At 56.9% G+C, this 22,420-nt stretch overlaps 3 protein-coding genes across 8 annotated transcripts; 2 read left to right on the forward strand and 1 right to left on the reverse strand.

The window, feature by feature from the left end:
- Positions 1–733: 733 nt before the first annotated feature.
- On the reverse strand, positions 734–8,232 carry RRP9 (ribosomal RNA processing 9, U3 small nucleolar RNA binding protein). The gene is made up of 15 exons (XM_032321237.1): positions 8,075–8,232; positions 7,700–7,782; positions 4,840–4,949; positions 4,383–4,450; positions 4,257–4,298; positions 3,870–3,996; positions 3,241–3,365; positions 3,065–3,157; positions 2,654–2,754; positions 2,428–2,562; positions 2,287–2,349; positions 1,991–2,136; positions 1,816–1,895; positions 1,013–1,086; positions 734–900 (listed from the first exon to the last, which is right to left on the reverse strand). Exons 1-15 carry the CDS (start codon positions 8,153–8,155, stop codon positions 807–809), a joined length of 1,422 nt encoding a protein of 473 aa, XP_032177128.1. The 5' UTR covers positions 8,156–8,232; the 3' UTR covers positions 734–806.
- A 272-nt stretch (positions 8,233–8,504) lies between these two features.
- On the forward strand, positions 8,505–14,867 carry PARP3 (poly(ADP-ribose) polymerase family member 3). 6 transcript variants are annotated; one of them, XM_032321199.1, is made up of 11 exons: positions 8,505–9,030; positions 9,627–9,867; positions 10,513–10,638; positions 10,869–11,057; positions 11,267–11,399; positions 11,559–11,785; positions 12,047–12,193; positions 12,388–12,474; positions 12,770–12,947; positions 13,719–13,874; positions 14,316–14,867. In XM_032321199.1, exons 2-11 carry the CDS (start codon positions 9,685–9,687, stop codon positions 14,483–14,485), a joined length of 1,596 nt encoding a protein of 531 aa, XP_032177090.1. In that variant the 5' UTR covers positions 8,505–9,030; positions 9,627–9,684; the 3' UTR covers positions 14,486–14,867. The 6 variants fall into 6 exon arrangements, with proteins under 6 accessions (XP_032177090.1, XP_032177100.1, XP_032177107.1 ...); XM_032321209.1 differs by having other exon boundaries at positions 9,631–9,867; XM_032321216.1 differs by having other exon boundaries at positions 9,681–9,867.
- Positions 14,868–20,435: 5,568 nt separating this feature from the next.
- On the forward strand, positions 20,436–22,415 carry GPR62 (G protein-coupled receptor 62). The gene has a single exon (XM_032321295.1). It carries the CDS (start codon positions 20,678–20,680, stop codon positions 21,767–21,769), a length of 1,092 nt encoding a protein of 363 aa, XP_032177186.1. The 5' UTR covers positions 20,436–20,677; the 3' UTR covers positions 21,770–22,415.
- The last annotated feature ends 5 nt before the right edge of the window (positions 22,416–22,420 follow it).

A 22,420-nucleotide genomic window follows, 5' to 3' on the forward strand; every position in this document is an offset into this window, starting at 1 on the left:
AGTGGCAGGAGTGAATCATCCAGTGGGTAAAATCAGCAGGAAGAAGATTCTTCTGACAAGCCTGGCTGTCTGAATGACATTCAGACCAAGGGCAGAGCTATTCCCAACTCTGACACCTGTCCCCAGGCAGTAGGCAGTACAGTGCCCCACCCCACCCACCCCAGCTTCCTGACCTGGCTGGGGTCAGCCTGACTTGCAGGCCTAGCTGTCATTTCAGTTCTCAGACTCCACAGCCAGCCCTGACACATAACTGGACAGCCATGGCTTCCCAGCTGAGGGTCAGCAGCTTCTGACACCTAGCAGCCCGGAGCCGGGGGCAGGGAGCTGGACTAATAAGGTCACAGAGGATACTCAAGGCCTGGGAGCTGGCTGAGGTTTCCATCCCCAAGTTCCACGGAGAAGGATAAAAAGCCCTCAGCCAGGACACCTGGGTGGCTCAGATGGTTAAGGGTCTGCCTTCAGCTCAGGTCATGATCCCAGGGTCCTGAGATCGAGTCCCACATCTGGGTCCCTGCTAAGCAGGTAGCCTGCTTCCCTCTGCCTGCCGCTTACCCTGCTTGTGCACTCTCTCTCTCTCTCTTACACTCTCTCTGACAAATAAATAAATACAACCTTTTAAGAAAAAGCCCTCAGTAATCGAGACTCTGGGAGCCCTGTCCCTCCCTGGCCTCTTCCAGCCCCTAGTCCCGCCATCACCCTCCTTCCCCACCCAAGAAGCTGCAAGAGACAAGGCCCAAAGGAGAAAGCTTTTAATACAAAGAGGGCAGGGCCTGGTCTGGGAAAGACTTAAATAAAAGGGAGAAGAGTCAGGAGCCGGCAGCGGGGGGCCTGGGGGTCCTGTGGAGCGGGATGATGCAGACGGAGTTCCGGGCCTCTTTGATGCGCCACCAGCGGCCAAGCCTACAGGGGACAGAACGAAAGGAGGGGCTGAGCCCAGGCCCAGCCCCCACCACCCCACCCGGTGGTCTGGCCAGTACCACCTTCCAACCCGCCTCCCTAGGGTGCCTCATACCTGTGCTCCTGCCCCACCCCAGCCACCAGGAAATCCCCCGAGCTGGAGAACTTGAGGCTGTTGATAAAGCCCACCTGAGAAGAGGGCGAGACATGGGAAGACGTGAGAAGATGTGAGAACAGATCCATCCCCCAAACCCCCTCCACTGCGGACCCACACCATAGCCCCAGCCTCACAGCCAAGGGCCTGGCCTCAGCAGGCCCAGCTTAAATCCCTGCTCTGCCTCCTGCTACCTGGGTCAGCCCCTGACCCCTCAGGTCTTCAGCCTCCATACCTATGAGATGGACAGAAAAAAGAGTGCTGGCCTCACAGTGAACTTGTGAGGACTTAAGGAGACCGTATATGCCAAGTACATCACTTATCAGGGTGGCCCAGGGCCTAGCTCCTGGCTGCGGGGTCCTGGAGACCCCATGACTATCACCAAGCCCTGCACAGTCACCAGAGGTCACGGACCGTCCTGCCACTCTCCCTTAGGGTGTCCCATGCCCACAGACTCTGGCTGTGAGATAGCACCAGGCTGACCGTCACCTCCATGCCTCTGCACACGCTGTCCCTGCCTTGTCCCAACCTCGTTCCCCTGCACCGACAGGGTGGGGAGTGGAGGAGAGGAAGAAGGAGGAAGGGCTCCTGTCAGGCCCTGCACGAAGAGCTGGAACTATGAAACAGAGAAGTCCTAGCTGGCCCTGCCCTGACGAGCCTCCCTTCTGGCAGGTAAAAACAGTAAGGGGCTAAGTCCAGGGGCCACAAGCTCCAGGACCTCGGCAGTGAGGCAAAGACAAGCTGGGCATTCAAGTCCCACTTACCAGGGGAATGTCGCAGAGCGGGTCAAGCCGCCGAAAGCCCTCCCCGCATTGCCAGAGCTTCACGCAGGAGCTGTGGGAGCCTGGGGGTAAAGACAGACAGTGAGCACCCCCGCCCCAGTGCCTCACTACCCGCCCCCCCCATCACCCCATCCTTCTGGCCTCAAAGGGTACCCGCCTGTGGCCACCAGGTCTGTGTTGAGCAGGGCTGCCACCGACGACACCCAGAAAGGCTGCTCCAGGCCCTGCTCCCCCCGTAGCCCATGGGCCTCACGCTGCAGGGCGAGTGGCCGCTTCTTGGAGAGGCCCCACAAGGCCACGGAGCTGTGGACAGAGAAGATCATGGGTGAGGGGCTGGGGTAGGGCAGACAGGCCACTGGGCGGAAAGAAATCACACCACCGCTCGGACAGGTTCCAGGAGGCGAGGCCAGGAGCAGTGACAGCGGTGTGAGGCATCAGAAAGGCAGCTCTTACCCATCGTCTGCGCCCGACACCATGTGCTCCTCGTTGATAAGCTGGATGCTGTCGATGGAGCCCCTGGCGAAGAGCAGCAGTGAGGGGCATGGCCCCTCCCCCAGCCCCACTCCCCGCACTGGGCCCAGTGGACAGCCTTACTGGTGGCCATAGAAGACAAGCTGGGACTCCTCAGGAATCTTCCACACACGCACCGTGCCGTCCCGGCCCCCGGCCGTCACACAGCACTCCCGGCTCAGGGCGTCCAGCGCAGCCACGGCATCCTGGTGCCCGAAGCTGGAGGGGATGAAGGGGGCGGAGGGGTAGGATGGGGGTCACACGTGCACTGGCGTGCACATCCACACACCCTCTCCCCGCGCACACTCACAGCGTCTCCACGTAGGAGTTCTCCGCCACGTTCCACACCTTCACGGAGCGGTCGTGGGACGTGCTGTACAACTGGTGGGTGCCTCTGCGGAAAGCCAGACCCTAATACACGGAAAGGGGGCAAAAGGGGACCTGGACTACAGCAGGCAAGGCGGAAGTCAGGCCCAGGGAGGACTTCCTGAAATCAGGTCCCAGCACTCAGCTGCTGTCCAGGAGCCATAAACTGCTGAGCGCCACCCCCACCCCCACCTCCCCCCCAGAGCAAGCTCGGTCTGTCCCAGCTCTCCCCCTTTATGTCCTTTATGCACTGCACCGAAGAGCACGTTGCCAAGGATGGCGACCCTCTGTCTCATTCACCCCATCACCCCAGCCCGGCCCACTTAGTCACTCAACAAATGTCCACAGCTCCTACCGACACAGCGTCCCGGTGTCCTGTGAACGTGTACAGGTGCCGGCAGCTCTGGGCCTCCCAGATGAGAATGAGCTTGCTGCGGTCACCCGAGGCCTGCGGGGAGGAGGGCAATGGCCACAGGCACCCAGCGCGCGCCCCGGCCTCTTACCCGCCCCCGGGGGCCAACCCGGCCTTACAAGGTATTTGCCGTCAGAGGAGATGGCCATGCAGAGGATGTGGCTGTCATGGCCGGGGGGCTGCCCCTCAGTACCCTTCTTGGCTCGTGGGATCACGTGGAGCTTCCGTCCACTCTCCACACTCCCTGACACCGGGAGAGAGAGAGGCTACTGGGATGGAGGCTGGGACTGGCTGGCAACCCCTCCAAGGGCAGCACAAGCCAAAGATCGGGCTGAGCCACTGGGAGCCCCTGCAGAGCCCCCTCAGGCTCCTTGTCTGTTACATGGTGACAATAACCCCAAAGGGCAGTTGCGAAGCCCCAGGGAGAAGGAAAGCAGGTGCTTTACGACCAAGGCTACAAGATCTTCCAGTTTCTCCTAAGGGTGGGTGAAGACAGCGCTCAGCTGTCGAAGGGAGGACCCAGGAAGAGCAGAATGCAATCCTGGGGCTGCACGGAGCCTCAGGGAGCCCACAGCCCCACTCCTAGCCAGAAGCTTCCACTGGCACCCAGAAAACACCTCCTTAGGAGCCAACTTACCACCAGAAGCCTCTCTCATCGGGCCTCAGTCTGCCCTGATGACTCCCCCCTCACAGACCAGCCCTCCCGAAAGACCACTGGGGCTGCACCCCCATCCAGGTGCTCACTCACACTTGATAATGGTGCAGTCTTTGGCAGCAGAGAAGATGGCCGCGTCATCAGGGGTGATGACCACGCACGTGATGGAGAGCTGGTGCCCCCGTAAGACTCGGATGTCGGCTGGGGCTGGGGCCTGAATCTGGGCAGGAAGGGCTGGGTCACTGCCACAGGGGGCAAGAAGGCCCCTAGACGCACACACGCGCACACACATGCACACACCATCCTTTCCCACCACCCTGCAAGGATCGGACCCTTCCCTGACCCCATCTGCCCAAATGCCCACCATGTTCCAGAGCAAAAACCCCACAGCCTGAGTCCCCCGTTAGGCCATCTGCTCACCAATCCACGGGTGCCCTATGATTCACTCCAATCTCACACCAAAGCGCCCTGCCCGCTTACCTCCTTTGCCACCGACTTCTGCAGCCTGCCCCGCTGCTCCAGCTGCACAGAGAAGAGAGGGGTGAGCTCCCGGGAGCAGGACCGCCCCCTCCCCTTCTCTCCCACCGCCTTCCCTCCACAACTCACCACGTCCTCCTTCAATCGCCCAGCCACCTGGTCCTCCTCAAACTCCCGGGCCTCGGCCTTCTCTTCCTCTGTGCAAGGGCAGACCAAGTCTGTCAGGTCACCCCGGGCCAAGCCTCCACCTCCTCCTTCCCAATCCCACCCTACCACCACCTCAGTCCTGGGCCCCACTCGGGCTGCACCCCACAGGAAGTTCGGGCTGCCTTGGGCAAAGGAGACGTCCCCTCCCCCCTAACCCGTCTGTACTGAGAGATCAGGCTAAAGCCCCCTGAAGTTCTGCCGCACTCCCCCACCACAGGAGGCCCGTTGGTCTCCTAGCCACCCTCCCCCAGGGCAGCCAGCACACGCAGCTCGGGCAGCCCACCAGGTACCTGCGTCAGTCACCCATCCGGTGGCGGGGGCCGCAGCAGGCAGTTGTGGGCACAGGCCCTGCCCTCACCTGCCCAGCGCATGCACTCACCTTGCTGCCTGAGCTGCTCGAGGTAGAGCTTGGCCAAGCGCAGCTTCTTCTCCTGGGCTGTCTCCTCCAGCTCCTCATCGTCCTCCTCCTCAGTCCTCCTGGGAGGCAGGCTGTGGGCGGGAAGGGGCTGCCTCTGTGAGGGCCCAGCCTGCCACTGAGACCGTGCCTCCTTGCTGCTTCCCCTGCCATTCACCGACCCCAACCCTGCTAACCCTCAGGGCCAATGATTACCCATGCAGAAAACTGAAAGCCGTTGACTTACCAAACTGAAAAGACCCACCCAGTGCCCAATAAGAGGGTGAAAAGGGACCCAAACCCCAAAACGATCACTGCGAAATCTCTCAACTCTAGAGGGAGAAAGCAGGTTCCACGGGCTGCTGAGAAAAGGTCTCATACACAGTGTTGCTGGAATCAACAGCAATACTGAAAGCAGGCCGACAGAGGAGCCACCCACACAAAATCCTCAAGGGCACTGTGAACCCCTGGAAGCCCACGCCAGTTAAACCACCGACGACCAGCGAAGACACTGTCAGATGCACACGGTGCCACAGGACTTGTCTTTTTTAAACCTCACTAAAGGATGGAGGCCATGCTCACTACACAAGAGGGTAAGCTAAGAATGAGAAAGGCATGGGAAACAGGGAATAGGAGAGCCCACATGGAAAGCTGAAAAGGCAGATTCCAGAATCACGACCCCCCTAGACTGCAGAGCAGCAACCAGTCCAGATCTGATCAAAGGACCCAAGAGGCAGACACTCTGGGACATCAGTCTCACCCCCAATGCTAGGGTACCAGCCTCTACCTTGAGGACCGGATTCCAGGTGCAACTTAACTGGTCTTGGCTTGACCTCATGCTGGTGAAGGTGCTGCTTTCCCTTCCATGCCCCATCCCTGAACCGACTGGGAGCACTCACTTCACTCAAGACACAGCCTACCAGGACTTGCTTTTGGGAGCTAGAGGTGGGTCACAGGAACTGTCCCCTGATCATGTGCCTGAAGATACCTACTCCCTGTCAAATGCCCCAACCATTGCCCAAGACCCATTTATGACTTCACCCGTTCCCAGAAGGGACCTTGGAAACCAAGGCTAAACCAGGCCCCAGAGACCCCTTAGTACCTGGTGCCCAGAAAGCCTTCAGCCAACAGGGTTGGTGCTACCTTTCCTTTATCCAGCTAAGGTAAGAACTTCTCCTCCGTTTACCTAATCAATCCATTATTGAGGGGTTCACGCATAGGAGACGGAACTTTAAAGCAAAAAGCAAAGGAAGCAAACACTGTATGAGTCCACTCATATGATGTTCTGGAAAAGCCAAAGCTGTAGGGTCAGTAGTTAGCAGGGGCTGGAGGTGGGGAGAAACTGACTACAAAGGAGTAGGGGGGATTTCTGGAGCGTGATGAAACCCTTCTACACCTTCATAGTGACGGCAGTTACACAACTGTGTTTGTCAAAACTCACAAACTGTACGCTAAAGAAAGCGAGCATTACTGTATGTAAGTTATGCCTGAATGAGAAAATGAAGAGGAGGAGGAAGAAGAGGTGGAGAAGGGAAGGAAGGAAGGAAACCACAGAAATGATTAACTCAAGTCAGAATGCAGAGATGGGGATTCTAAGTTTCTGCAAATGGTCTACCTCGCTCCTAACCCAGGTGGTGGGCACACAAAGCTTCATCACTTCACCCTTGCTCCCTTTTTCCAAACACATTTCATTGAGTCCTTCTGTATCTCACAGTTCACAACACATTCTTTTAAAAATTTAAAAGTATTCTGTGGGCGCCTGGGTGTTCAGTGAGTTAAGCCTCTGCCTTCGGCTCAGGTCATGATCTCAGGGTCCTGGGATCGAGGCCCGCATCAGACTCTCTGCTCAGCGGGGAGCCTGCTTCTCCCCTCCCTCTGCCTGCCTCTCTGCCTACTTGTGACCCCTCTCTCTGTCAAATAAATAAATAAAATCTTTTTTTTTTTTTTTTAAGTATTCTGCACAGGGCCAGGCACACCCACCCACAGTGACCTTAAAAAGTAAGTATATGAAGTCTTTCTGTGAGCAGGTCAAGGCCAGCATGTGCTCACAGTTAGAAACTGAATTTCCAAAGCCAACTCTTAGGGAAGGCCCCAGGATACCCTGGTATGACAGCTTCTGTTCCACAGGCTCAGGCCTGACACCTTGTTAGCCTCCTTTGAAACCCTGAAACATGCCCCACCCCTAGCACCTGCTGAATGAGGAAGATATTCAAAGCCCTCCCCCACCTGGACCGGGCCAACACCTAGCCTTTCCATCCTCTTCACCTCCCACTCCCACACACATAAAGTCCTAGACTTTTCTCCACTCCCTGAATGTCCTCCCTGCCTCTACCTGAGGGATTCCTCCTCATCTCTCCAAGCCCTATTTAAATGTTCCCTCCCCAGTCTCCAGAATACAGAGCTGTAGATTACACATCCCATCACAACACATTTTGTCTTCACCTGCTCGCTCATCTCTGTATTCTCAAGAGTAAAGCCAGTGCCTGGCATACGTTGAAAGCAAATGTAAAACTGTGGGAAAACAGATGAAGAACTAGCAAGCATTTCTTGCATCCCTCTCCCCTTACCAGCTGGCCCAGCCTGTGCTCAGGTCCCGGCCATGAACCAGGGAGGTCTCACTGGTCTCCCCTTGGGACTGGGGATTCTCCCCCACACAGAGACCCTGTAGGGAAGTCGATGAGACTTCTCCATCTCCTCAAAACAAGTCCTACTCATCAGGGTCAGAAGTGGAAGAAAGAGCAAAGCTCTAAGAGCCAAAAAGGCAGGAGACATCGGTTCTCCGCCCAGCTCTGCCCCGACTCCCTGGGCCTCACTGTTCTCTTCGCCTGGGTGGAAGGGAGCTCACCTCTCACTCTCAGAGTCACTGGAGATCTCCTCATTCATCTTGCCGCCTCCCTTGGACTTGCCCCGGTCCCCGGCAGAGTCAGTCTGAAAATTAAATAATCCTTTCATTGGTCAGGGGCCCCAACCATCCCGGCACGGAGCAAGCGCCCCTTCCGATCTCTCGAGGGCCGTGGGCCTAGGAAAGGCGGTGGTACCCCGGCTCAAGTGCAAGTTCTTTCAGGATTTAGCCCACGGAGAGAAGGACGAAGCTGACTCCCGCTGGGATGCCGAAAAGAGGGCTGCGGAGGAGCCCGGGGCCCGGGTGTCCCGTAAGGAGTGACGGTGGTCAGCCCCAGTAAGCGGGACCGACTATGGCCCTCAGAAGCTCCAGGCTCACCTTTCGCCGCCGCTTGCCGGTCCCTGCACCCGCCCCCGGGGCCGACCTTCCCCGCTTTCGAGCCGCGGCTGCTGTAGACATGCTGCCGAATCTGAATGTAGCGGCCACCACGGAGAACTCACGTGGCTGCTAAACCCCGGAGGACTGGCAAGACTCCGCGCCCCGATAGGCTCCCACTGCCCCGCGGGTCCCGCCTCCCATAGCTCCATTGGGTCCTTCTGTACGCTCTGTCACGTCCCGCAAGCGCCCATAGGATAAATACTCGTGGCCACGCCCCCAAGAGTTCCTACAGGCTCCAGCGCCAGGCTCCAGTAGGAAGCAAGCCTCTTCAAGAGCTTCCGGCCCAGGGCTAAAGCGCATGCGCCTTGCTGCGGGCTGACGTCCAAGGGCGGGTGGGACCAGAAGGGCCTTCTCTGTGTTTGCGGTCTTTAGACGCTGGGAGGCGTCAGAGATGCAGGGTTCCTTGTCTCCGACGGTGACTCCTCCCCATCGGGGGCTGGAGCCAGGATGAACCATCCTGGCACGAGATAGCCGGGAGGAATCTAGGCTGCCCGGAGAAGGGGAGGCAGTGTCTGCAGCTGGGCCCAAGGTCACTGGGCAACCGGCGGACACGTATTGCGTGCCTCAGGCCAGACAAGCGGCGCTAAGGACGCGTCAGTCCCCTGGGCTGCTCTGGCTGTATCCTGATCAAGTGTCCACCGGTCCATGGGACAGGCTGCTGGCCTCCGCCTGCCCAGCCTCTGACTCACTTGACTGGTGGCCAGATAGCTGGAAAACCACACCCCCACCCCGCGCTGCCCCTGCTTCTATCTCTGGCATTTGTGGGGAAATCACTCCCCAAGTCATGCCTAAGTTTACAGAGGGTTGCTAGAGAAGGCCCTAGAACTGCAACTGCTGTGGGGGTCCTGATACTAGACCTGTGGCTGCCATCTCTCCCAGGTCCCTGCTTCTCTTAGGTGAGTGCTCTGTGATCCTACCTACAGCCCTGGTAGGTAGGGTGACTGGTGCTTGCCCTAGGGCAGTTCAAGGCCACTGGTCTCAGACCCTGACTGGCACCCCAGAACTTTTGGACCCCTTGGGAACGGTTTCTGGGCCACTGGGTACCAGTGGGTACCACTGGGTACCAAGTTCTACAGGGACAGATCTGCCCCAGGAGTGTGGCTCTTGGGAGCGGCTGTCCACTCTCCTCCATAGTTGGGATGACTCAGCCCAGTAACCATGCCAGGTCCATCTGAGTCAGCTGAGAAAGGGAGGAGCAGGCAGTAACCAGAGGGAGGAGGAGCCCAGAAGCAGGAAGAGGTTCTCTTTTCACTTTCCCTCCCTCTTCAGAACACTGGATTGCTAGAGGGTAGGGAACCATTCTTCCTTGCCCCGAGGGCAGACTGGATGGGGGTCCTGGCCTGGGTCTTGTAAATGGGAAAGGGAAAGAGGACTGATGCAGAGAGCTGGTTTTGTTTCTGGTCTGGGTCAGGGAATGGGGAAATGGGAGGCAGTGGGAGGGGGCTGTCACCAAAGGGCAAACCCAGACAGGGGCAAGTTGGTATTATGCCAGTCAGGTGGGACGCAGAGGCCATGAAGCCTGAGAGTCCCCTCTGTGCCCCAGAAGAGCCATGGCTCCAAAGCGCAAGTCCCAGGTGCCACATGAGGGCCCTGACAAAAAGCAGGGGCGGCAGGGGGCAGAGGAGGAGGACAACTTCCGCTCCACTGCCGAGGCTCTCAGAGCTGCACCCACAGAGAAGCACACAGTTCGAGTGGACCCAGCATGCCCACTCAGCCACAGCCCCGGAACCCAGGTAAGCTGTAGTCTCCATCCAGAGTTGGCGCCTACTCCTTTCAAATACACTCAGACCTGTTCCCCTCCTCACGGGGGCTTGGATCTGGCCAGGTAGCTCAGGGTCCCAAGTAAGCTGTGTCCCCCCAAAAGACCCCAAAGGTCAGGTAGAGTTATGTCCTATCATATCCAGGCAGGTCATTTCTGCTCTTCAGACTCCAGGGCAAGCCCCTGAGCTTCTCCAGCCTCCCCTGCCACACTTAAGGCAGGACTTTGACCTCCTCAGTCTTCCCAGGACTCACCTATATCCCCTAAAGCAGCCCCACAGGGCCATGTCCCCCTGAGATCCCTTGCATGGCAGGGCTGTATTCCTGTGAGACCCCCAGGGAAGAACCAATGTCTCCTTCTGATTCCCTGACGTACGGCACACCCACGTCCTTCTAGAACTTCCCCCAACTGCCTGAGTTTAATCATGTCCCCTCAGATCGGGTCCCCCAGGGCAGAACCATGACACCCTCAAGGCTTCCCTGACAGAGGCTTCTCTGATGCCCTCAGTGCCAGCTGAGTCCTGTCAGCATCAGACCCCTGTCCATGTGCAGGCAGGTACCCTGTCCCACCCAAGGGCAGCCCAAGCGGGCCTGCCCTCCCCACGCCCCTCTGGCCCTAGGTGCATGAAGACTATGCCTGCACCCTCAACCAGACCAACATTGGAAGCAACAACAACAAGTTCTACATCATCCAGCTGCTGGAAGAGGGTGACTGCTTCGCCTGCTGGAACCGCTGGGGCCGTGTGGTAAGTGCCGCCACCTTCCTCCCCAATGCTCTCCTTTTCCCCACCTCTCCCTGCTCGACACATGCGCCCTGCTCCCCAGTGTCTCCACAGCTTACTTGGCCGCTGACTGTACCCCCTTTCCACCTGTGACTGCCCCGGAGGCTCTTGGCACGGGGCCCCGCCGAGCAGAGGCCCACCAGTGCTCATAGCCAGCCGGTGGCAGGCACATTCCTGAAGGCTGTTGGTTGCAGGGAGAGGTGGGCCAGTCAAAGCTCAGCTACTTCAAGTTACTGGAGGATGCAAAGAAGGACTTTGAGAAGAAATTTCGCGACAAGACCAAGAACAGCTGGGCGGAGCGGGACCACTTTGTGGCCCACCCGGGCAAGTACACGCTCATCGAAGTGCAGGGAGACGATGAGGCCCAGGAAGCCGTGGTGAAGGTGACATGGCCAGGAGGGTGGCAGGGCCTGGGACAAGGGAGGGGACTGGTAGGAGAGACCCAGCCAGTTAGCTTCTACCACTATCCAGTTGTGTGACCTTAGGCACAGACCTCCCCTCTCTGGCCTCAATCTGACCGATCTTTCTCTAACACCAGGCTCCGCTCTGGCTATGCCCTGCTGCTCCCACCATCCGTGGCCTCTCCCCCTAGGTGGACGGAGGCCCAGTGAGGAGCGTGGTGCAACGTGTGCGGCCCTGCTCCCTGGACGCGGCCACGCAGAAGCTCATCACCAACATCTTCAGCAAGGACATGTTCAAGAATGCCATGACCCTCATGAACCTGGGTGAGGGGAGAGGGGCCAGGCAGGGTGGCGGGGGCCCTAGGAGACCCGATCTGAGGGGACATGATTAAACCCAGGCCGTTGGGGCCAGGCAGGGCAGCGGTGGGGGAGCAGGGCTGCAGGGCTGAGTGTCCCCCGGCTCTCTGCCCACCCCACCCTCAGATGTGAAGAAGATGCCCCTAGGGAAGCTGAGCAAGCAGCAGATCGCACGGGGCTTCGAGGCGTTGGAGGCCCTGGAGGCTGCGCTGCGAGCCCCGGTGGATGGTGGCCTCAGCCTGGAGGAGCTGTCCTCCCACTTCTACACCGTCATCCCCCACAACTTCGGCCGCAACCGGCCCCCACCCATCAACTCCCCTGAGCTCCTGCAGGCCAAGAAGGACATGCTGCTGGTGAGGCTTGGGGGGTCGGGCAGGCAGTGGGGCAGACGGACAGACGGGGCAAAGGAGATGGAGGGGACAGATGGTCAAGAAGGCCCAGGGAGGTGGACAGAATGGGTAGCCGGAAGGACAAGGGAGGGGAAGGCCAGACTGATGGATGGGGTGGGGTGCACAGGTGGACAGACAGGTGGGGTGGCCACCATCCCAGTCATGTGGGAGGGAGGATGCTGGCAGTCACGTAGACCCACAAGCCGCCTGGGCCCATCACTGTAGGTGCTGGCGGACATCGAGCTGGCCCAGACCCTGCAGGCGACCCCCGAGGAGGAGAAGGTGGAGGAGGTCCCACACCCACTGGACAGAGACTATCACCTCCTAAAGTGCCAGCTCGAGCTGCTGGACCCAAAGGCACCCGAGTACAAGGTGGGCCCGTCCCCCAGAGTCACTGTCCCTCTGCCCATCCGCCCTCCCGGTATGCAGGGGAACTGCCTGCCCTGCCCTTGGCCTTCTGTCCCTATGCCCGCAGGGCCCGAGGAGAGCTCTGGGACCAGAGGTGGCAGTAGGGGTCTGTCCACACATCTCCCACCCTCGGCAGCCAGCTTCTGCTTTTCCTGCAGGTGATCCGTACCTACCTAGAGCAGACTGGCAACAGCTACAGGTGCCCGGCTCTTCAACACGTTTGGAAAGTGAACCGAGAAGGGGAGGTGAGGGAGAGTCCCCGCCAACCCATTTTCCTCACTACCTGCCCCTTACGGAGATGACCTTGGCTTATATGCCCATCAGCATGTTGGGCTGGCAACTCATCAGCTTCTCCCAGGCCCAGGTCTTCTTGTGTGAGTGTGCGTGATTGTGTGAGTGTGTGATTGTGTGAGTGTGTGAGTGTGTGTGATTGGCAGGAGGGGCCCTGGGCCTCAGTGACACCCTCTGAATGGCAGGGAGAAGCATCTGAGCTTGGATAGCGTGACCCTCCCTGTTCCCACCCCTCACCGCCCCCCCCAGGGAGACAGGTTCCAGGCCCACTCCAAGCTGGGCAACCGGAAGCTACTATGGCATGGCACCAACGTGGCCGTGGTAGCCGCCATCCTCACCAGTGGGCTCCGTATTATGCCTCATTCCGGCGGCCGCGTTGGCAAGGGCATCTATTTCGCCTCAGAGAACAGCAAGTCCGCCGGCTACGGTGAGCTTATCCCACAGGGCCAAGACCCCAGCCAGCATGGGACACGTTGGGGATCTAGCACTTACGCAACTCACAGTGGATCCAGGAGAGGAATCTTTGAGTGGCTTGACCAGAGCGCTCAGCGGGGCATCCTGGGGACCGGGGGCAGGGCAGGGTGGGGGACTCAGAGGAAGTGCAGCTGCACAGAGACAGGTCAGATGCCAGGACGAGCTTGCCAGGCACAGGTGGGGGTGAGGAGGGGTGGTGAAAGAGGAGGCTTGGAGATCAAGGAGCTAGGAGGTAACACAAAGCCTGGGGGGCTGCAGCAGGTCAGGACCTCTGCACACAACCTGATGATAAAGATCTGAGCTATTGCCTGGGGTGTGCGGGAGCAAGGGTGGGCAGGACTGATGTTCTAGGGTATCCAAGGTTGCCTAAGACCAAGGGGTCCACCAGGAGGGAAGAGGAGCCTAAGAAGGAGTAGAGGGTGGTCTTGGGAGAGCCAGTACAAGAGGGGTCCCAGGGTAGGGGGTGGAAGATGCCACTGGAAAAATCAGCAGAACATGGCAGAGAGAAAAGGCGTCTCCCTTGAATTTGGTCACTGGGAGCCACTGCTGACGTTGGAGTCGGTGCAGCCACAACAAGGGGGTGTTTTTAAGGCTGCAGGAAGAGTGGACACTTTTCTGGGCTGGGTCAACAAAGCCAGAGGAAATAATAACTCAGCAAAGCAGGGGCCAGAGAGGCAGGTAGGAGGACCAAGCTCTCCATGCTGAGATTCTCTGGGCCCCCCAGTTACTGGCATGTCCTGCGGAGCCCACCAACTTGGCTACATGTTCCTGGGGGAGGTGGCACTGGGCAGAGAGCACCACATCACCGTCGATGACCCCAGCTTGAAGCAGCCACCCCCTGGCTTCGACAGTGTCATTGCCCGAGGCCACACAGAGCCTGGTGAGTCCCGAAAACCTGGACGGGCCTGAGGATAAAGGCCTGGGGCTGAGCTAGGGGACCAGGACGCCTTCAGGAAGGAGGTGGGCAGGGAGGGGGCTGTGGAGAGGGGGAGAAAGAAGCAGGCTTCCTTACTAGTCATTTACTTTATGGCTGGATGAACATTTGATGCTTCAACATATCACTCCTGGGCATCCAGGAGGGCTTCAAAGAAAAGGTGTCAATCACTGAGCATTAAAATGTAAGTAGACATTTCCCAGGCAGAGAAATGGGGCAGATATTCCAGGCAGAAGGCCCAGCCTATATGGTGGTCTGGAGATTGCAAGGTGGGAATGAGCAGGTGTTCCCCGTGGCAGAAGTGGACAGCATAAGGGGCAGAACTTACTGGTAAGGCCAAGGATTGGGGACCCTTGAGTCACCCATGGCCCTTGCTGTGCCTTGCAGATCCAACACAGGACACGGAGCTGGAGCTGGATGGCCAGCGAGTAGTGGTGCCCCAGGGCCGGCCTGTGCTCTGTGCAGAGTTCAGCAGCTCCCAATTCTCCCAGAGCGAGTATCTTATCTACCAGGACAGCCAGTGTCACCTGCGCTACCTGCTGGAGGTTCACCTCTGAGCTCGCTGCCTAGTCCTGTCCGCGGGGTCTGCTGGCAGCTAAACCATCAGCCTTAACCTTCCTGCCCACCCTTGGTGCCTCCAGATCTCCCTCTTGTGTCCCAGACAATGATTCCTTCCCCAGTCCTTGCTGGCCCTGGCATTGCCATGGCCCCAGATTCTCGCCTCCTAAGGTCATGGGTGTGATGGACTGCTGTTATTACTGGGGCACAGGTACAGCCGCCTGTTCAAGGTAGAGGAGCAGAGGCTGAGAGTGGGTGGAATCCCACATCCACCTGGGCTGTCCACCTTGACCCAGATCATCTGTCTGAGTGGTGCGAGCACCAGGGGAGGCTGAACTTCAAGCATATATAGCAAGTTTATTAAATATTATATCCACTCACTCCCTGACCTCCGCTTGTCTGTGCCACAGCTGCACTAGACATGGGCCTCCTTCTCTCACTGGGGACCCACCACAACACAAAGCACTCCAGTCCCACTCTAGGGAGCGAGCAATCACAAGGGTGATGTGGGACATGGACACACACACACACACACACACACACACACAACACACACATCCATCTACGTCCATGTCTGCAACACCTAGCCTCTTGATCATTGAACCTTCAAAGGGGACGCTGACCAGTTCAGAACTATTGGATATTTGGGGACCCACCTGGTGATTCTGCCTTTTAGCCCACACAGCTTGGCAAATCAAACATTCTTCAGGTCTTGGCACCGAACACCCACATGTGTCTTATATGCGACCGTTATTAACAAGTTTGGCATATAGCCAAGGGGTACCGCTCTACAATCATGACAGGCACGCCAGCCACCCCCTCCCAGGTAACCCTATCCCCAAATGGGAATACGGGTACTGGAGAGCAGGTCCGGGTCCGATCTGGGATCACACACTGCATTTAGTTGTTATGCCTCATGTCTAAAACCATTCTCGGCCCTTCTTTTCCCTTCATAACTTTGACATTTTGATATGAGAGGGGACAGACTAGTTGTACAGAATATCTCGAGATTTGGGTTTGTCTGGTGTTTGGTCATGGTCAGTTTCGCACATTGCATTTTGGGCAGGAATGTGACCTACGTGATGTGTCTTTGGGGCATTATACCCACGGGGACAAGTCCCATTCTCGGTGGTGTTAATTTCCATTTCTCGTGGCATCCACCAGCTGTCTCCACCTGAAAGTCAACCATTTTTCCTGTTTGTAATGAATCCGTAAACCGTGGGAAAATATTTTGAGATGTAAGCGCCCCCTCCTTCCACTAGCTTTAATATCCATCGATGATTTTTAACTGAAATAGATGACTTAAATCAATTTTTGCTAAGATGGTTGCAAACGGTAGTTACCTAACTCCCTCATCTCTTTTATATTCATTAATCACTATCCCCTTTCTTCATGACCCATATGGACTTGTGGATTCTTATGCAATGGGTTATAATCCATTACTGTAATTATTCTGATCTTCAAAATGTCCCAGATTTTGCCAGCAGAAGGTTTTTCGTGCTGACTCTCAGATCTACATCATTTTTTGAGCACTTCCTTCCTTTCTGGCATCACAAAATGTTCCAAGCTCATCTCGTGCAAACCTGAAATCAGCCATTTCTCCAAGGAGCCCTGGATCCCTAGAGCAGGAAATGGTATTTAACATCCAAGATTTGGGCAGTAGGTACGTTCCTGGGGACTGCGGTGTCATTGCTTTCAAGGCCTTGTAGCAAAGAGAGCCAGCATATAAGTATATGTAAATAAGGGAACACATCTATCCATGTCTATTTCTCCAATTCCAGTCCAACACTGGACTGGAGTCTAGTCCAACAGAGTTCTTCCCTTCTCCCCCAAATCTATACTTAAAATGCCTCCTTTCTGTCACAGGAACAACCTTGGTTTCCATCAACCTTAATATATTTACTTACTGCTTAATCCCACACACAAAGGAGTTTCAGAATTACTACATCCATACCATTGTGAAAACCGAAGTTTATAAGCTGAGCTCATGATGTACTGAATCTTTCTTAAGACTTATCTTTTCAGCTGAAGGTCAATGGTCAAAGGCACAGTTTGGGCACAAGTTCAAATGTTACTTGGATGGGCCATTTATTTCTCTTCGGTATGGTTGTCTACACTTGAAGTATAGGGAGGTTCATTTGTTTCTGTTTATAATTAACTCTTAGGGGGTTTTCCTCGTCTTCTTTGATGGGTTTTTTTCAATACATAGAACATTGACATAGTTCCAGAAAGTCTAATCTTTCGGACAGAAACTTGTGCTCACAAGAGTGTCCTCCTCAAGCCTTTCACTCCATTCCCACCCACCTGCTGTAGTTTCCGGTTTATCCTTCCCACATTTCTTTTTTTTTTTTTTTAATCCTTCCCGCATTTCTTTGTGCAAATTAGAACAAAACAACAACGACGATGACAACAACAAAACACCAAAACAAAACAAAAGCAAAAAGCCAAAAAAAAAAAAGAAAAAGCTACAAAACGTCCTATTATCCCCCCCATTTTTAACTTAGTTGGAATACTTCAGAGGGAGCGTAAACTCTCCGCCCCGCCATAGTCTCCATCCCTCCCTGTCGCCTTCCCCCAGTCCACTCTTCTCATTTGCTATTCCCACTTGGTCCTGCTGAGCCCTCCCCAGGCCCAAGCGCTGTCCCAGGCCTGCAAGCCCAGCTGGGCAGAGAGAAGAGGAAAATGGGAAGGCATTGGATTTCCCCTTATTCTGAACCAAGACCTCAAAAATCCAGCTTCACCTCCTAGAGACAAAAGCCCACATTTCCTGAAGTTGTGGCCAAGCACAGAAATGGTGCCTGTGTAGACAGAGCCCAGGAAGCAAGTGACCTGGGTTCCAGGTACAACTCAGCTGTGTGATCTGGGACATATTCCTTATCTCTCTGGACACCAGCTTTCTCATCTGAATAATGGAGAATTGGACCAGGCCCTTCAAATTCCAGCAGGAAAGGAGTCAAATCTGGAGGCCCGTGCCCTGGTGGCTACCACCTAGTTCTGTACAATGCTGATTGTGTGCCCAGGGTGGGTTCTAGGGTCCCAAAGACAAAATCCCGGCTCTCGGAGACCTACAGGCAGGGACAGCAGGCTCTAAACAAGCACGTGCAGAGAGCAGAAATTCACTGAGTGGGGAAAGTGCCCCGAAGAAAAAGAAAGCAAGGTAAAGAATTAGTGATGGGAAGGCGGGGGCATTTTAGGAAAGATGGTCCCCAATGGCCTCCTCTCTCAAGCAGCACCCTGAATTAGGTGAGGGACCAACAAGTCCTGGACAGATCTGAGGGAAGCGTGTTCTGACAGAGGAAACAGCACAAATGGGAAGATCCTGAAGGGGAAACCAGTTTGATCTACTGGAGGACCAGCAAGATGACTGCTATGGCTTGGAAGTATGGTCAGCAAGGACTGTGAGGTCAGAGGGGTGGAGAGAAGGCCACCTGAGCACTGAGGAGCTGAGACTCTAATCTGATGATGGGAAGCTCTTAGAGGGATGACAGCAGGGTCATGACAGGATCGGATTTGTTTTTAAAGGGAACCACTTTAGCTACTCCATGGCGAGTGGACTGGAAGGTGTGTCAATCAAGATCCAGTTAGCAGGGAGGTGGATGGGGGATGGGGTAGCTAGATGATGGGCATGGAGGAGGGCACGTGATGTAATGAGCACTGGGTGTTACATGCAAATGATGAATCATTGAACTCTACCTCTGACGTTAATAACACTGAATTTAATTAACTGAATTTAAATAAAATATATTTTTTAAAAAATCTGGTCAGCAAAGCTGAAATCACCCTCAGGATTCCAGACAAGGGGAATCTGATAGAGGAGAGAAACTGAGCTATCAAAGGGGATGGTGGGATGAGCCAAAGATTAGCAAAGATTAGCTGCTACCACCCTTGGGCTGGAAGGATAATTGGAAGGCAGTGGTATTCCACTGTGCAGAGGCCCAGGTCTCCCTGCAGACCCCTCGCCACAGAGGGGGCTGCCTGAAGGAAAGAGAGGCTGTCCTCCGCAGAGGTAGACCCAGAGCCCCAGGCTGAGCATGAGAGGGAGAATACCCTGGCTTCCTCCCTCCTCCCACCTTCCAGTCATCCGCTGGTAACTTCTATTGGCTGAATATGTCCAAAAACCAATGGCAAAGGAACCTGGGAAGTACAGTTCCCTGGAGGGCGGAGCACTGGGGAAGACTGGGGAGGGGTCTGGGGACAAACAGGCAAATGACCAGAATAGGGTGCAGACGCAGAGGCCAGGAGACCGGTAGGGAGAATGCTGAAGTGGGTCAGTGTGAGGTGGTGGTGGCTGGGACCATGGGAGTTGTGGTAGAGCAACGTGACCGGATTCACAGATACTGATGGATTGGGTGTGGGGCCTGGGAGAAGGGAGGCATCCGTGAAAACTTCTGAGATGGAGGTTGCTGAGCTGGGGGAGACTGCCAGGAGCATGTTGGGGAGGGCTCAAGAGTCATGGTTCTGTTTTGGACATGGGACATTTACGGGGCCCGATAGTCAAAGTACTAAGGGAGACGATGGAGAGCCTGGGGAGAGAAAGGAGCTTCAGACACAAGCCAAGCCATCAGGGTATAGGTGGGGTGTTGACAAGAGACTGGGTGACTTCATATGCCCCACTGGAGTCACATGGCTTTCCCTGAGCCAACCACGTTGGCTGTGGAGGATGTCATACACGGACTGCCCAGGACTAGGTTTTGTGCCTTATCAGGAGAACAGAGGGTAGGGATCTTGCCCACCCAAATCATAAGCTCTGAGCGTTGGGGATGGGTGGTTTCCTAAAGAATACTCAGGGTGCTCCTAGCAGAAGGGGACTGGGATAAACAGTTAGCAAACAGCAAAAAGTATAAAAAAAAAAAAAAAAAAACCAGGATAAACTGTTAGCAAACAGCAAAAAGAATACCAAACAAAACACAGCAGTCAAGGGGCACCTGACTGGTTCAGTAGGTAGAGTATGTGATTCTTGTCCTCGGGATTATGGGCTCAAACCCCATGTTGGTTATAGAGCCCACTTTAGATAGATAGATATGTAGATAGATAGATAAAAAGTACTCAGCAAGACATTAAAAAACCCCAGCAGTTTGAGATGGTTAACTACACATAGCGTGGTGGGCATTTTGTAATGTATAGAATTGTCGAATCACTATGTTGTACACCCAAAGTTATCTGTAATATTGTATGTCAACTATACATCAATTGAGACAAAAACTGTGGGCTGCCTGGGGGGTTCAGTCAGTTAAACGTCTGTTTATCCCAGGACCCTGGCCATGACCCCGGGGTCCTGGGATGGAACCCCATGACAGGCTCCCTGCTTAGTGGGGAATCTGCTTCTCCCTCTGCCTCTGCCCCTCACTGCCCCCTGCCCCCTGCTTGTGTTCCAGGTCTCTCGCAAATGAATCAATAAAATCTTTAACAAAATAGAAAACAGCTGTTTCCCCAAAGCCTACTTTCATTAACTCTACATGGTATCATGAAGGACCTATTCTGTGCCAAGCTAATCCGGGTTGAGAGCCTACTATGCGCCAAGGCCTATGATTTTTTTCCCCTCACCTTACCTAGTTTCCTCTCTGAGACAACTAGCCCTCCTGGAGCCCTCTCTGCTTCAGCACTTGTCTCACTGGTACCTCAGTTTCCCCTCAGGACAAAGGCTGAATGATTTGATTACTCCCGCTGATGGAGATGAGAGGGGAGAGCATGTGGGGGGCTACTTCCCACCACAGGGAAAGATAGAGCAGGGTGCGGCAGACTCCAAAGCCCACATTCTGATGTCCTCAGACTAGACTCCAGCCTGTGCCTGCTCTGGGCCCCCCTCCAGAGGCACCCGAAGCACTTCCACAGCACAGCCTCCCACCAGCAGCTGGCAGCTGCTAGGACCCAGGGGGCTGGTGCCAGGCCCTGCTCCTCCCTTGCCAGCTCTGTGTCTCTAAAGGGCAACAGCAGAGTGTCAGCCAGTACCATCTCCAGCAGAGGCTGAGTTGCCGGGACAGAGGAGAGAGCTGAAGTCCCAGTCTTGCACCTCTCCATGGGGCCGGCCAAGCCCCTGTGAGAGGATGGCAGCCTGGGCAACGGAGCCAGCGCGGCGGCTGCCTCTGAGGCGAAGGGCCAGAGGAGCAAGGGACAGGTGATGGGAAGGGGGGAGGGCAGATGCTCCGTTTCCCTCTCTGCAGCCCAGCACGGGGTGAAGCCTGAGCGCTCGAATGGCCAACACCACAGGGCTGAACACCTTAGAAGTCGCAGGCTCAGTGGGGTTGATCCTGGCGGCCGTCGTGGAGGCAGCAGCCCTACTGGGCAACGGCGCGCTGCTGGTCGTGGTGCTGCGCACACCGGGACTGCGCGACGCGCTCTACCTGGTGCACCTGTGCGTCGTGGACCTGCTGGCGGCCGCCTCCATCATGCCGCTGGGCCTACTGGCCGCGCCGCCCCCCGGGCTGGGCCGCGTGCGCCTGGGCCCCGCATCGTGCCGCGCGGCGCGCTTCCTCTCGGCGGCGCTGCTGCCCGCCTGCACGCTCGGGGTGGCGGCGCTCGGCCTGGCGCGCTACCGCCTCATAGTGCACCCGCTGCGGCCCGGCGCGAGGCCTCCGCCGGGCCTGGTGCTCACCGCTGTGTGGGCCGCCGCGGGGCTGCTAGGCGCGCTCTCCTTGCTCGGGCCGCCGCCCGCGCCGCCCCCGGCCCCCGCGCGCTGCTCGGTCCTAGCGGGCGGCCTCGCGCCCTTCCGGCCGCTCTGGGCGCTGCTGGCCTTCGCGCTGCCCGCCCTCCTGCTGCTCGGCGCCTACAGTGGCATCTTCCTCGTGGCGCGTCGCGCGGCCCTGCGGCCCCCGCGGCCCGCGCGCTTCTCCCGGCCGCGCTCCGACTCTCTGGATAGCCGCCTCTCCATCCTGCCGCCGCTCCGGCCTCGCCTGCCTGGGGGCAAAGCCGCCCTGGCCCCGGCGCTGGCCGTGGGCCAGTTTGCAGCCTGCTGGCTGCCTTACGGCTGTGCGTGCCTGGCGCCCGCCGCGCAGGCTGCAGTGGCCGAGGCGCCCGTCACCTGGGTGGCCTACTCGGCCTTCGCGGCTCACCCCTTCCTGTATGGCCTGCTGCAGCGCCCCGTGCGCAGGGCACTAGGTCGCCTCGCCCGTCAGGCGCTGCCCAGGTCCCCGAGGGCCTGCGCTCCAAGAACCTGGCACTTGCGGGCGCTTCTGCAGCACCTCCGGAGACGGTCAGAGAGCCCTGCCCTGGGCCCTTCCGAAGCACCAGAACGAGCCCCAGATTTGCCAAGAGGGGAGAGCCTGAGCATGCCGGGGGCCACCTGAGAGGAGATGTGTCTCCCATGCTGAGCTGAGGCTGGAGAAAGGATGGTAGTATCAGGAGCCCATCCAACCTCCTACACAGTTCCCGGCGGGTGTCCTGCCTGGATTCCTGGCTCTGGAACCGGGGAAAGGGGGCCTGCAGCCTACCAAGAGGCTTCTGGGAGATAGAAATCCTGGGTTCTGGATCCCTACTCTGCAGAGTCTTGTATACCGACCTACCCTTAGCCAGACCCGTGTTCCCATCTGTATCCTGGACTGTCTCTAAGGGCTTCTTCAGCTTAGGTGGTTTGGACACTCACGGAGAGTCCCCAGCCCAAGGAAGGAGAGGAGGTGGGCTGAACCATGAAGAGGACCCTAAGGGCTTACAGCCAAAGGGATGGACGAAGCAGGGCAAGAGCTAGGTAACAGCCACAGCAGGAGGAACCAGTGGAGAGACACTCAGAAGGACTTCCCGAAATCTGCACCAGGAAGAGGTGGGACAAAGATACTGGAACACCTCTGCCAGCCTCTGAAATTGCCCAGAAGGCAACTGGATCAGTGCGGTGCCAGAGGCAGGAGGCTGGACAACAGGACGCGGAAGGGCCCTGAAGCCCCAGAACTGGCATGTGGAAGGGGCCAAGACCCAATGGTGGATTCACAGATGGGGTCCTCTGG

This window comes from Mustela erminea, chromosome 1 (genome assembly GCF_009829155.1).
Source record: "Mustela erminea isolate mMusErm1 chromosome 1, mMusErm1.Pri, whole genome shotgun sequence".
NCBI classification, from domain to species: domain Eukaryota; kingdom Metazoa; phylum Chordata; class Mammalia; order Carnivora; family Mustelidae; genus Mustela; species Mustela erminea.

What these genes read in the sequence shown, in the direction of transcription:
- RRP9 (XM_032321237.1), bottom strand. Translation starts at nt 8,155, where the DNA reads ATGTCTACAGCAGCCGCGGCTCGAAAGCGGGGAAGGTCGGCCCCGGGG. An exon ending in AGTGACTCTGAGAGTGAGAG is followed by an intron (nt 4,950 to 7,699) that starts GTGAGCTCCCTT and finishes TCCCGCCCACAG; the next exon opens with CCTGCCTCCCAGGAGGACTG. An exon ending in CCTCTGACGGCAAATACCTT is followed by an intron (nt 3,158 to 3,240) that starts GTAAGGCCGGGT and finishes TCCTCCCCGCAG; the next exon opens with GCCTCGGGTGACCGCAGCAA.
- GPR62 (XM_032321295.1), top strand. Translation starts at nt 20,678, where the DNA reads ATGGCCAACACCACAGGGCTGAACACCTTAGAAGTCGCAGGCTCAGTG.
- PARP3 (XM_032321199.1), top strand. Translation starts at nt 9,685, where the DNA reads ATGGCTCCAAAGCGCAAGTCCCAGGTGCCACATGAGGGCCCTGACAAA. An exon ending in AAGTGAACCGAGAAGGGGAG is followed by an intron (nt 12,475 to 12,769) that starts GTGAGGGAGAGT and finishes CGCCCCCCCCAG; the next exon opens with GGAGACAGGTTCCAGGCCCA. An exon ending in CCGAGGCCACACAGAGCCTG is followed by an intron (nt 13,875 to 14,315) that starts GTGAGTCCCGAA and finishes TGTGCCTTGCAG; the next exon opens with ATCCAACACAGGACACGGAG.